At 32.2% G+C, this 15,053-nt stretch overlaps 1 protein-coding gene across 1 annotated transcript; it reads left to right on the top strand.

Moving 5' to 3' along the window:
* Positions 1-270: 270 nt before the first annotated feature.
* On the top strand, positions 271-11,964 carry LOC111696745 (uncharacterized; the record flags this gene model as incomplete). Its single annotated transcript, XM_023466462.1, has 7 exons — positions 271-401; positions 2,895-2,987; positions 3,583-3,699; positions 3,956-4,083; positions 5,135-5,237; positions 5,781-5,911; positions 11,537-11,964. Coding segments are annotated over exons 5-7 (601 nt in total), but the record flags the coding sequence as incomplete, so codon positions are not given.
* Positions 11,965-15,053: the final 3,089 nt, after the last annotated feature.

Genomic DNA, 15,053 nt, shown 5'->3' with positions numbered 1-15,053 from the left:
TTGCAGCTGCCAATCACGTGACACAAGCTGTCATCAGAGTAGGGTCGAAGATTGGGTCTTAAAGTCGGGTTTAAGGAATTACGACTCGAGATGAAGTTTTTAAATCGCGGGCTCAGGGGGGATGTTAAAATGTTCTTTCCAAGGGGGCTCAGCACCCGTTAGGGCCTTAAAAAATAACTGGAAACCATTGATTTTTCTGATCCAGAAGGGCAGAGAGCACCCATAGCCCCCCTTTGCGTCTTTGCTTACTAATTTGAAAATATGTTTTTAGTGTGTGCCTGGTTTGGTGTACAGGTACAGCAGGAGGAGATAAATGTGTAGATATCTCACAGTACACTCCAGTACTGTACAAGCTGAACACTCTAGAGATATGTTACACAAACATACAAACAATTTGTCAGGTACAGTTTTATCATGTACAAAGTACGCTCCAGTAATTTACAAGCAGAACACTCTAGAGATATGTTACACAAACATACAAACAATGTGTCAGGTACAGTTTTATCATATACAAAGTACACTCCAATACTTTTCAAGCAGAACTCTCTAGGGATATATGTTACACAAACATACAAACAATTTGTAAGTTACAGTTTTATCATGTACAACGTACACTCCAATATTTTTCAAGAAGAACACTCTGGGGATACATGTTGCACAAATATTATAAAAACTGTCAGCTACTGTACTGCACAAATATTATAAAAACTGTCAGCTACTGTACTGCACAAATATTATAAAAACTTTCAGCTACTGTACTGCACAAATGTGTTATGTGACATGTCACATACAACATGGAGATGAGGATATATCTAAATATTTTTAGTTTATTTATATAAAATCTAATTTCCTAATCTATTATTGAATACATAAAAGGTATTCTGTGAACGTTTCTGTCTCTACAGTTAAAGTTTTAGATAATAAAGTAGCAATCTCTGTTTGTTTGGATAAATAATCTTAACTCTGGAACCCCTTGACCGATTTGACTAAAATTTTGATTGTGGTACCTCGGATGAATCACAAAAATGTGTTTAGCTATGGTTTAAATTGTAAATGAGTGGGTTGACTTTTATAGGAAAATCTTCAGGGACAGTTCGTAGTTACTCCCGCCGTTTACCCGCGTTTGGTCATAAATAATCATAAGCGCTTGGTCATAAACGATTTTAGCTATTTTCCCACTCAACTTAGAATTTAAAACCAAGCAAAGAAATTTCCCGTGGTTTTTCCGAGTTCCACAATCAAAATTTAAGGCAAATCGGTCAAGGGGTTCTTGAGTTATGATCGGACATACAAAGTAAAACAAACAGATATTATAACTGTAAATACAGGGTAACCCAAAATTACAAAGGATGGGACTTCAGGGAGGATTTTACGGAACTTTTATTCCTTTTTCTTACCTTCAGGGTTTCTTACAAAGTGATTAAATACTGAAGTGTGATTCTTGCATATTTTTGTACTTACTCATTTAGCACACCGTGAAATACTAAATTAAAGGCAGAAAACCAAGCTTTAAATTGTCATATTTTTAACGATTTGGGTCGCCTTTACAGTCTCATCCTTTGTGGGTAACTCTGTACTGTACTTTATATTAGATATGTATAAAAAATATACAGCTGACTACTATATTACACATTATTTCTATAAAAAAACAATTCTATAAAGCTTGAGTGTATTTCTGAATTCTCCAAATTGAAAGTTTTTAACAATTTTCTCCTTATAGACGCAACAGATAGAAGTAAGATTAGTAGCGATCAAAAGCGCTTTTTATCGCATTAAGCCTATACCCCCTTTCATTTTTCGCGAACACTCCCTTTAAAACGAAATGAGAATAAATGATTTTTTGTCCGAAATTTGTTTGTTTTATTTTTAATTAATTCCAATTTCCAATTAAAGTTTTTAAAGGAAAAAAAAACAATGTCGTTTGACGTTTTTTGTTTCTTGAATTATTCAAAAACATTATTCTTACAAACTTTTTCTTGAATTCAAAGACTTTCTTTACAATTCTTATTTAGTTTATTGTCTCTGAAAGTTTATTTTATTAAACAAATAATTTGGAATTTGAATTGCTTTGAATTCACTTTAAATTTTTTCTCAACAAAATATAATTTAATTCTTGATAACAATAATCTATTATCCTTTCCTGGCGTACTTTCAGAGCTGAAAACTTTAGAATGGTGGATATCGAGATTTATGCTTGATCTCCTCTTTTTCTCTTCATCTCCAGATTAAAAAAGGCTTGTTATTAATCTCCAGAGCTGGTAACTTTAGAATGGTGGATATCGGGATTAATGCTTGATCCACTCCTTATTAATCTCCAGATTAAGTATTGCATGTTGTCCTCATGAATTTAATCTCCAGATTAATTAACAGATCGGGATTAAGGATATCCCATTCTAAGGTTTTGAGCTCAGATCCCACAAAAAATTAGGGCCCGATCGGTTCAGCCGTTTTGGGGTTCATCGGTTACAAACAGACACCCAAAGTATATCTATAGATGTACAATGTACATGAAGTATCTACATTAACATGAGGCTGGTTTTTTTAAACTTAAACTTAAACAAATCTGTACTGGAATCCATTACTACATGTACATCATGTCTAAAGTTTCTACTATTTGCTAAAAGCACACCGTACATTTTATTTATGATTAAGTGATCATTTTCACCCCCGGCCCAGAGCCCGAAACTTAATAGAGGGTATCGACATGAAGAAACCCAGTTTAATAAATGTATTGTAGATACCAATATATTTATTCATAAATATTATTCTATTTGGTTTCTTAAAATCTAGTTGTTTCTTAAATTAAACTCTACACAAATGTTTCGACCCCAAACAGGGAGCTCGGGAGTTTCGTTCAATGATTTACTCTTAATTTTTTTTTATTTCATATTTAGACCAAGACAGAGCAGGTTTGCAGTACAGTAGAAGAGTTTAAATGTCAGCTGACGCCAAAGATTGATTGTCAAACTAAGCAAAGTACAATTCAGGTATTTAAGGTCTAACATGTACATGCATATATTTTGTTATGTTTCTTAATTTCATGGTTTTGATCTGTTCCTTATAATCAAAGTTAACAAAATCATAAAATATAAATACTATAAATTATAAATTATTAATTATGTAGGTCAGACAAGATGCTGTAAAGAACAGTGTGTACACTAGTAAACATTATGTACTGTATGTCAGACAAGATGCTGTAAAGAACTGTGTGTACACTATAGTAAACATTATGTACTATAGGTCAGACAAGATGCTGTTAATAATAGTGTGTACACTGTTAAAAATTATGTACGCTAGGTCAGACAAAATGCTGTAAAGAACAGTGTGTACACAAGTAAACATTATGTACTATAGGTCAAACAAGATGCTGTAAAGAATAATGTGTACACTAGTAAACTTTATGTACTGTAGGTCAGACAAAATGCTGTAAAGAACAGTGTGTACACTATTAAACATTATGTACTATAGGTCAGACAAGATGCTGTAAAGAATAATGTGCACACTAGTAAACATAATGTACTGTAGGTCAGACAAGATGCTGTAAAGAACAGTGTGTACACCAGTAAACATTATGTACTGTAGGTCAGACAAGATGCTGTAAAGAACAGTGTGTACACCAGTAAAGTATGTAGATCTGTTGGGAATCATTATCTTACAGAGACTCACTACACTCCACAGTGTTTAAATGTTACAAAAGAGGTAAATATGTTTTTTTTGGTAAAAATTTGTTTTCAATCCAACGTTGGATAAGTCTTATTAGATTAAAATCTTTTTTTGTAAAGAAGGGGGGGGGGGTAATTAGTTGATTTGGGGAATTTATAAAGATACTGTCTGATGTTGTTAAAAAAAATAGTTTTAACTTTGAAGTTTTATGAATATAATTTTCGAAGCTCCGACATTTTCTATAGTATTTTTCAACTACTTCTCGAAGTTGATAAAATATGGTTTTGGTTAGGTTTGTGAGGAGAAATGGGTTCTAAACAGTGCTGGAGAACAGTTTCTTGAAGGGAAATATAACTGTGTAAACACAACTAGTCAAGATTGTGAAATCCAGGAGTATCCTGTAAACATCGCAGTCCCCAGGTTAATATCCAGTATCCTGTAAACATTACAGTCCCCAGGTTAATATTTAGTATCCTGTATGCATTGCAGTTCGCAGTTTAACATCCAGTATCCTGTAAATATTGCAGTCCCCAGGTTAATATCCAGTATCCTGTAAACATTGCAGTCCCCAGGTTAATATCTAGTATCCTGTAAATATTGCAGTCCCCAGGCTAATATCTAGTATCCTGTATACGTTGCAGTTCCCAGGTTGATATATAGTATCCTGTATACATTGCAGTCCCCAGGTTAATATCCAGTATCCTGTAAACATTGCAGTCTCCAGGTTAATATCTAGTATCCTGTAAACATTGCAGTCCCCAGGTTAATATCCAGTATCCTGTAAACATTGCAGTCCCCAGGTTAATATCTATTATCCTTTAAACATTGCAGTCCCCAGGTTATTATCCAGTATCCTGTAAATATTGCAGTCCCCAGGCTAATATTAAGTATCCTGTATACATTGCAGTTCCCAGGTTAATATCCAGTATCCTGTAAACATTGCAGTCCCCAGGTTAATATCCAGCTATCCTGTAAATATTGCAGTCCCCAGGTTAATATCCAGTATCCTGTATGCATTGCAGTCCCCAGGTTAATATCCAGTATCCTGTATACATTGCAGTCCCCTGGTTAATATCCAGTATCCTGTAAACATTGCAGTCCCCAGGTTAATATCCCTTATCCTGTAAGCATTGCAGTCCCCAGGTTAGTATCTAGTATCTTGTAAACATTGCAGTCCCCAGGTTAATATCCTGTATCCTGTAAATATTGCACTCCCCAGGTAATATGTAGTATCCTGTAATCATTTCAGTATTTTATTTACTTTTTCCCAAACAGAATCGTTTGTATGAAATTGATTTATTGCTTTACATTTTGATTATGGTCCTGGTTGCTGTAAGGGACAAACGTTGTTTTTTTTATTACAGACGCAAAACATAGAAGTAAAATTGTTGGCGATCGATTCCAGATTCAATAACCCCAATATTTTTCGCGAACACTCCCTTTTAGAAAATAATTTTACGTTATTTTTTAGGATTGTATGCGAGGAAGAGCAAGACTATTTTTATCCAACCGTGGATAAAAACCTGGAAAAAATGACCCTGGTTAACACTGCCTGTACTCCTATTCTTGTGAAGGTAAAACATACACTAATATAAATCTAAAGTTTAAAGTGCAGGGTGACCCAATAAACATTGGAATTGAGAGACGACTATATCCGTAGTTGATGCAGATAAAATGACAAAAAGTATTTCTTAAAAAGATTGTATGTCTTCTGATTTTTCCATAACTCCGTCAATTTTAATGATGTAAAAATGGTAGACCACATTTTGGAATTCCCAAAGTCTAGTAGTTTCAGCTGTTCTAACGGAGATACTGCTAAAATTGTGTTGACGGAACAAGACGATATAGAAGTCGTCACTTAATTCCCATTTTTATTGGTATATCCTGTACCAGAACAAACAGTGGTGTAAATAAATTGAAAAAGAATTGATCTTTTATATAGCTTTGAGTAGTAATTGTACATATCTACAGCATAGGAATACCATTTCAAGGAAAGAAAAAATTTTTACTTAGTATATAGAAGCTAGCGGGAAGTGAAGTGTAGTGTAAATAAATTCATGTATCCCTGAATCCAAGGAGTGTAAAGTAGAGGAGAGGAATGAATGTATCCATCCTAGGAGTGTAGTGTAGAGGAGAGGAATGAATGTATCCATGTATCCTGGGAAGAATGTTCCCAAGTTCCAGTCCCTGTTTGTTTCAAGGGAATAACACAGTCCGAACCTTATCAGGAGCTTAAACATAACCAAAGGTAAATGAAGTTAATACAGTGGTATTCAGAAAAAATGGAAATTAAAAAAACTTAAGTTTCTTGAATTATATTCATGAAATGTTTTAAGGGAGTGCAAAAATCGAAATTTCAATGACTTGCATTGTTCAAATTAAAAGAATTAAGATTAATTACTTAAGATTCTACAGTAAGAAATAGAAAATTGTGGAATACAAAGACGACATTAGAGCAACAATTAACTAGTAACTTATCAAGTGAAAAGGGTATAATTACACTTCACAACGGCTGTGAGCCTGTGGGTCACGTTTATTGGACTTTTCAAAGGCATAAAAGTCGTCTTCATATTTCAGAGTTATATCTGGTTCTCACTGTACCAAATATGAAAGAAAAGGTTAAAACCCATGTTGTCACATCAACATGTTAAAGGCATACATTCTTAAATATATTACTATAAAATTATTACAGTGCTACAAGATAAATATATATATATATTGTTTAGAATTTTAGCACTAAGTACGCGCTCAATTTTAGAAATAAACTTGAAAAAACAATGATGTTCTTGTTTTGGCACTAGAACCTTAGAATATGCTTATAAAGGTTTCAACGTTTTAAGCTAGTTCAGGGAAATACAAGGCTGCCAATTCTAATAATACTTATCAAAGATTTCATATAACATCAGCAGTCAAAACAATATTTATTTCTTATTATTCTAGACATTTTCTGTTTTGATGAGTTGCTAAGTCTGATTAACTGGTCTCACTATGACTGAAGAATAAAAAATTAAGAATTATTTCATTTTTAATACTTTTATTTTTGTATCACTCTGACCTCGCGATATTCCTATGGACGCCATAAAAAGTTTTGCGTCGACATTGTTCTTAAAGGGACTGTGAGCGTAAATTGTAGTGCAAAGGTGGTATGCACGAATCACAACAGTACCCTTGAAACATTTATCTGAGTCTAAAACTAAAGAATGCACGAATTTTAAGTTCGAGGTTAAAAGTTCTGTAAAATAATGAATAGCTACTTAAATATTAAACTTTCTCAATTTTAAATTTGAACTTCCCGGGAAAAATCTGAACCAATCAGAGAAAATTATTTACGGAGAACTATTACGTAAGTATCGGTAATCAGCTGTATTTTAAATTTTTTCCCTGACGGAAAACAAAACATATCTGCAGTTAAAACCGTATTTTGGGTTTACGTGCAAACATTAATTAATCTGAAACGTGAAATTTATTAAATCAAGGTTTTAACTTTTAAATATATCGTAATTAGTTGAATGCCGCTTACCGCTGAATGATGATAGACAAAGAGGGATTGCGGGATTTCAAGATTTTAACCCTGTGTTTAAATTTTAACTCGTCGATTTCGGCGACGAGTTAAATATTTAACCACAGGGTTAAATATTTAACCTCACGGTTAAAGTTCAGGTTTAAATTAAGTCAGAAGTGGCATTTAACCATGAAGTTAAAATTTAAGTCAAAACTTTTCGTTCTTTAGTTTTAGACTCTGATCAATAACAAGGAAGATATTGTCGTTCTTAAAGGTTTAAAAAAATGTATTCCTCTACGCTTTACAAAAATGACTTTGCTCTGCATTCCAAAAATTAAGATGTTACGCTCTTTTATAGGAACAAACAAACTTAAAATTAGGAGATTTAGAGGTTGAGAAAATACTATTTTTAAACTACCATACAAGAATAACTTTCATAAAAACAACAGTTTCTTTAATTGTAAAGTTATGATAATACTTTGAACAAGTACTAGTCATGAAATAATAAAAGTAAAAAACTTTTCCTGATTTATGATTGAAAAACTGATAAATCATCAAAGAAAAATCAGCTTTAAAACTTTCAGTTTGAGGTTAAGATCCCCTGGAAGGATTGTGTAGACGTTTCTCACTTCGTTTAACCTTTCACATTAAATGAGAAAATGTTGACTAAACTTCTAAGTGCACTTACAGATGTGTATTTAGTAAACTTTAAACAATTTTATATAAAAGGGAATAAAGACGTATTTTCAAGTGATTCTCCATTTATAGAGTGGTTTGTCCAATTCACAAATGTACCCGTGTTACGCGACGAAATCGTCTCGTCCTGATCAAGGTGCCCCTGTTGATGTTGAAGGAATTCTACTGCGCCCCTGAAGCAGACAGTATAAGTTCCGTACTGCATCTTCATAAGAAACCGGTTTTTAGATTTAGTCAAATGCATATATATCTGCACAAATTTGTTAGTTACACTTGATTCATTGTAGAGATACCTACGTTGTTTTTCGCTAAGGCACTATTAGGTAATCTTTAGTTCTTGTAAATATCTTTTCTCAAACTTATTTTTATATTCATTGTTTCCTTTATTCCCAGTCCAATTAGTTTCCCGGAGAACATGTATTCATAACTTTACATCGGAGGAAAAACATTATAGCAGTACGATGTACAATCAAACTGGGTTACCCAGAATATACAACTACCAAGTAACTGTTTAGAGAACCGAAATTAAAAATAATTAATTTTAATAGAGGGACAATTCCTGTGATCGAATATGTCACTCTAATGGAGCGTCACTATTCATTTCGTCTACAGCTTCTTTAAGACTGAATTTTATACTGTGTTACAAAATAGATATCTCTCCTGTAAACATTGCATAATTAGCATAATGTTTGCATGTTTAGAAATTACAGTTAATGCAACAAACTGTGCTTGATTTCCATCATAATTTTCAAAGATAAAATGTTGGTTTTGAATTTCCCGTAACTTGCACAATTTAAAGCTATTTACGTTTCAACCAAATAAAAAAGAAAAGTTTATTCTCCGTGTGTTTAATATGTTTACACATAAAAAAACAAAAGTTTAATTTAAAAAAAGTTAAATTAGAAACACGCTTTATATTACCTACTGGGAAAATATAGCCAGATTTATTTTATAAATTCGTATATAATATATAAATCTATGTATTTCATATATAGCAATATGTTGTTGATATTATAGAGGACGTGAGTCAGACTCTAATAAAAACGCATAAATAACTTCCAGTATATATATTTCTTATAACTTATTACTAAAGGGTTCAGAACTAGAGTCAATATCAATATTGCACGTGTAGACTGTAGATGATGATATCAGTACCATGCCCCGTATCCGTTCTATCTCATTCTGTTGAATCTTGTGGAACTAGTTTAACGCGGCCAGGCATCGTCTTCCACAATATAATAATTATGCCATGTATGAGTGCGTGAGATTTTCTATTTCCCAACCGTGATCTTATTTATTTCTTAGAAGAAAAACACCTTTATAATACAAATAATTTATATCCTCTACTCTTTTATAAAGAAAACATAGCTATCATTAAATGGACTATTAAGGAAAAATGAAAGAGTGTATAAGCTGAAACCTAAACACTTTGGGAGTTGATCACGACAAATATGAGTGCTATCTGATGTTCCTGTCTCAAGAAATGCATACAAAACTGTATCAACTTTATACCAAAAATGATGTATAAGATGTGGTATAGGAATCAAGGTTTTGAACAGATCAAATATGAGTTCTATCTGATGTTCCTGTCTCAAGAAATGCATACAAAACTGTATCAACTTTATACCAAAAATGATGTATAAGATGTGGTATAGGAATCAAGGTTTTGAACAGATCAAATATGAGTTCTATCTGATGTTCCTGTCTCAAGAAATGCATACAAAACTGTATCAACTTTATACCAAAAATGATGTATAAGATGTGGTATATGAATCAAGGTTTTGAACAGATCAAATTTAGCAAATACACAACGAATCTGAAAATTACGATAATCCAGAGGAGCCAAATAGCTTAGGTACAATCCTATAATTTGAATATATTACTTATTCATTTATAATAGATATAATTGAAACGTCTACGTCTGTATTAATTGACCAGAATTTACACTTTTGGCAGTGCAGGTATCATTGTCGAACGTCTCCGTCTGTATAGAACTCATATAGGTCCCGATCAACTCCTAAAGTGTTTAGGTTTTAGCCTATGCCCCCTTTCATTTTTCCTTTACAGTCCCTTTAAATGGACATCATAAACATAAAATAAATACTAATAATAATATATTATATGCATGCATGAAGTATCTTTATTTTCTGTTGGTTTGCCTTGATTGTTGTAATAATCGCAATAAGTAACATAACATTGACCATAATGGTTACATTTGCCATTTTGGTTACATTTACCATAGTGGTTAAATTTACCATAATGGTTGCATTTGCCATAATGGTTACATTTTCCATAATGGTTGCCTTTACCATAACGGTTACATTTTCCATAATGGTTACATTTTCCATAATGTTTACATTTGCCTTTTTTTTTTACCAAAATGGTTTCATTTCCCATAATGGTCACATTTTCCATAATGGCCACATTTTCCATAATGGTTATATTTTCCATAATGGTTGCATTTGCCATGGTCGTTGCATTTCTCATAATGGTCACATTTCCATAATGGTCACATTTTCCATAATGGCCACATTTTAGATAATGGCTACATTTTCCATAACGCTTACATTTGCCATAGTGGTTACATTTTCCATATTGGTTACATTTGCCATAGTGGTTACATTTACCATAGCAGTAACATTTCCCATAATGGTTACATTTGCCGCAATAACTAAGGTCCCAAAAACGTTAATAATAACAAATAGAGAAGCTTTCACAAGCTTAATTGGGGAGTGCTGCAAATAGGGGTGAAAATAAAAAAATAAGTCAAATTTAAGAAATGGCAAAATAGTAAATTACATGGCGAACGAAATTGTATCAATACAATGATTAAGAATTAATAATGCTTTGATCCCTGCAAATTGCAAGTGTAGAAGTACACAAGAGAAGTCATCAATTGACATCTTCTATTAGTTAAAATGTTTCTGCTGTTAGAAAGCTAGGGAGAAATCAAAATTAAAATTGAAATTTATCTTGATTGTATTGATATATACGAGGACTACTGTATAGTCTTCATTGTATTGATATACACGAGGACTACTGTATAGTCTTCATTGTATTGATATACACGAGGACTACTGTATATTCTTCATTGTATTGATATACACGAGGACTACTGTATAGTCTTCATTGTATTGATATACACGAGGACTAGTGTATAGTCTTCATTGTATTGATATACACGAGGACTACTGTATAGTCTTCATTGTATTGATATACACGAGGACTACTGTATAGTCTTCATTGTATTAATATTCACGAGGACTACTGTATAGTCTTCATTGTATTAATATTCACGAGGACTACTGTATATTCTTCATTGTATTAATATACACGAGGACTACTGTATATTCTTCATTGTATTGATATATACGAGGACTACTGTATAGTCTTCATTCATTTCTTGCTCACTTTAAAGTCCTTTAATAGGTGATATTTTTCTTATTTAAATCCAGGTTGTTTACAGTTTAGTTTAGTGTAGGCATGTGATGGGTATTTCTGTCAGCAAATCCAAAATGTGAAATTCAATTGATCATGGTTTTAACTAAACACATATTAACATAATATTTTAAAAGGTTAAGTATAATCTAAAAATATGCAATTAAAAAATGTTAAACAGACAAAAATATTAACGTTAAAAAAATACGAAAAATAACATTTTTTTGCTTTACCTAGGTGTCTCCTGGAAACCAGTGTCGAGGGAGGAAGCGCAGCCCCTCCTCAGTTTATCACGGTGGAGGAGGGGAGGGCAAAATCACTTCTCCCGGATCTGGAAGCGGAAATGAAGATCCGGAGCGGGAAATCTTTTGCGAATATTCTTGAAAATGGAGATATCGATCATTTATCGCATTTGTACGATTTGTCCAACATGGAAACCCAAGATGTACTTCATGAACCCGGCCTAGATGCAGATATTGAAGACGATCTAACGAAATATGTTCAGTCAGATGGCCGTGTACACTCCCCGGAGAATACTGAGAGCTTAGTAAACGAGAAGATGTGTATCAGGCTTGGATTTGAAAAATCTAAAACTTTAAAAACCAAGAAATATTTTGAAGCTAAGAATGAGAATGAAAGTGGCAACAGCAACCAGAAATATTCAGGTGAACAAATAATAAATAATAAAGATAAAATTTATATTGACACAGCCTCCAATGGGTGTAAGAATAAAGATCTAAAATTATACTGACACAGTCGATCCAATAGGTGTAAGATTAAAGATATAAAATTATATTGACACAGCCTCCAATGGGTGTTAGAATAAAGATATAAAATTACATTGACACAGCCTCCAATGGGTGTAAAAATAAATATATAAAATTATATTGACACAGCCTCCAATGGCTGTAAAAATAAAACTAAGCACATATTTTCTCTAAAAATAGAAAGTAACGAGAAATAACCAGATCAAGTTTATTTTTGATACGGTAATATCAATTTAATGAAAACGACTTTTTTATTTAAGTTTTATTGTTAACAACCGTTTTTCGAATTACCAGTTTAAAAGTAAATTATGAGAAGCTTTTTCAATTGGCAGCTTCTCTTTGTTTTCATCTTTTTGTGCATTTATGCTGTTTAAACGCTTTATATGAATCAAAATTGAAATCGAAAGTCGTCTTTATTGTATTGATATAATCGCCTACCACCATATAATGTGCATCACATTTTTATAAAGGATTAAAACTAAAAAGTATAGAAGTATTTTCTTTTTCTTGTTTGTCTCGTTTCATTTGATGAATATTGGTTTTTAATGTTGAGAACTGAAACCTCAATCAAACTAAGTATATCGTGCAGAAAACAATAGAAACGGAATGTAATTACCTCAATCAAACTAAGTATATCGTGCAGAAAACAATAGAAACGGAATGTAATTACCTCAATCAAACTAAGTATATCGTGCAGAAAACAATAGAAACGGAATGTAATTACCTCAATCAAACTAAGTATATCGTGCAGAAAACAATAGAAACGGAATGTAATTACCTCAATCAAACTAAGTATATCGTGCAGAACACAATAGAAACGGAATGTAATTACATTTTTATAAAATAAATATTTAATTAATATAGAATTTGTCTGACTGATTTTATGATAAGAAAAGCACATCAAACAATTTCAAGAAAGAATTAATGATTCTTTTAAAACAGATTTCCTCTATTGAGAATTACATACAATGATAACCAGAATACTCTGGAATAGTAAGACGTCTTTTAGAATCAAGTTATAACTTTAAAAAGTCCAATTAGCATGAGACACTTCAATTGTGCAGTGTAAACAGATCCGTTTTACTAAATTAGGGATTAAATACATGTTTATTAACACTATTTGCTTCAAATTCACTTGCTATAATGTCATTTTCCTATTCCATTGTTTTCTGGTCATCACTGTATCTTAGCAGAAAAAAAAGAATAATATCATACTTCAAACACACCCGTTATGAGTGAAAATTTTGATAAAAATGTGCTAAAGAAATTGCAGGATCAAACAAAAAAAACAATGCTTTTATTAGATACAAACATAATGAAATATATTGTTTATGTAAATGTATATCAGCATAGCAATATAGTGTTTATTAATATTGGGAAATATTTGTCAATATTATAATCATAAAACAAATATAACTAAACTCCAGAGTCCAAAAGTAAAGAATATTTTAGATAATATATTAGAATTTCTGTAAAACAATTAATTCAGGGTTCCATTAAATCTAATTGCATCATACGACCACGCATGCTCCGCAATATTTTCCGGAGAATCATGATTGATTGTAAGAAAATGATCAGAATTTACGAGAGTTTTACCGAAGCGCCTAAACAAATCGTTAACGGTTATGAAATTGCTAACGGCTCAGCCATTAACGGTCTATTTCAGTATAAACGGCGCAAAGCGCCGAACAAATTCGTTAACGGTTATAAAATTGTTAAGGGTGCAGCCGTTAACAATCTTTTGTAGTATTAACGGCGTTAACGGTTTGTCAAATCGTTAACGGCACCAGCAGTTGAACTATATTATTCCTCTTCTGCGGACTGAGTAGTATCTATGTAACAAATCTAGGCGCTACTTCTATAACGATTACTTAACTCAAAGTCTAATGAGATCCCATTTAACTAAATCTCTAGCCAAAACTCAAGGCTCTGTATACGTCCGTTCTAATCAACAATTGATATTCAACTACTTTATTTATAAACAGGTAAAATGAACTGACCGGGCTAGCCCGGCTGGGTCAACATACAAATAGTTAAGATAATAATATTATTAATACAGATAATGAATTAGAATTGCACATCATGGTAGAATATACTTCATCTAGATATTCAAATCAACTATCTATCCTAATCTGAGGAGAACCCAGATTCTTTCACGGCTGAACAAACTTCAATTTTTTTTACAAGTTCAATAAAATTTTCAACCGTTAATTTTTTTCAAAAACGGCCAATCCGTTTTGTTAGCGGTTTAAAAATTAACGGTTTTTGCAGTTCGTTAACGGATTCTTCTATTAATTTTGGAAAACCTCCGTTCTGTTAACTGAGCTTTGCCCAGCCCTATAGTCACAAACCACATCTTAGCTGAACATTTTCATTTAAACTTTTAGTCCTTAGATTTTGGTCGTTTAATGGATTATAGATTATAGATTATATTATAATATTAGATTATAAAACTGTATAAAATTTAGATAAAATAGTACTTAAAGATGTTCTAAAGGGCCTAGGAATCGATACCTTCTTTTAGAATTACTAAAGCTAATTGAATGCAGATAAAAGATATGATATTTTTGATTTTCGGGAATCTTTGGCGATTAAGATTAATGAAAGTTAAGAAGGTTGACTTTTAAAGAGAAATTTTAGGCTCCTGGTAAAGCTGGGTTCCCAAGCTAGTCTAAATTAATTTAGTAAACTAGCTTGGAAACCAAGCTTTGTCTGGAAAATCTCTTTATTCTAAAGATTTATAACAGTAAAAAAGCTTTTTTTAGAAGAATTATATTTAAATATTTAAGGAGAAATGTTATCATCATCTATTTCCCCAGTATGTCTTCGACAAAACTAGAAGCATCTGTTGTTCCTTCTAATATCATAAAACATAAAAAACAATTTGAGAAATTTTCCACAGCGCCACGTGCATAGAACTATATATTACATTAGTCTCTTCTAGTATATAATTATTTACTTCTATAGAATAGTAATGTAATTTTGTT

This window comes from Eurytemora carolleeae, unplaced genomic scaffold, assembly GCF_000591075.1.
Source record: "Eurytemora carolleeae unplaced genomic scaffold, Eaff_2.0 scaffold126, whole genome shotgun sequence".
Lineage (NCBI taxonomy): Eukaryota > Metazoa > Arthropoda > Copepoda > Calanoida > Temoridae > Eurytemora > Eurytemora carolleeae.
The sequence above is the reverse complement of the archived record's forward strand: the minus strand, read 5'-3'. Positions and strand labels throughout refer to the sequence as shown.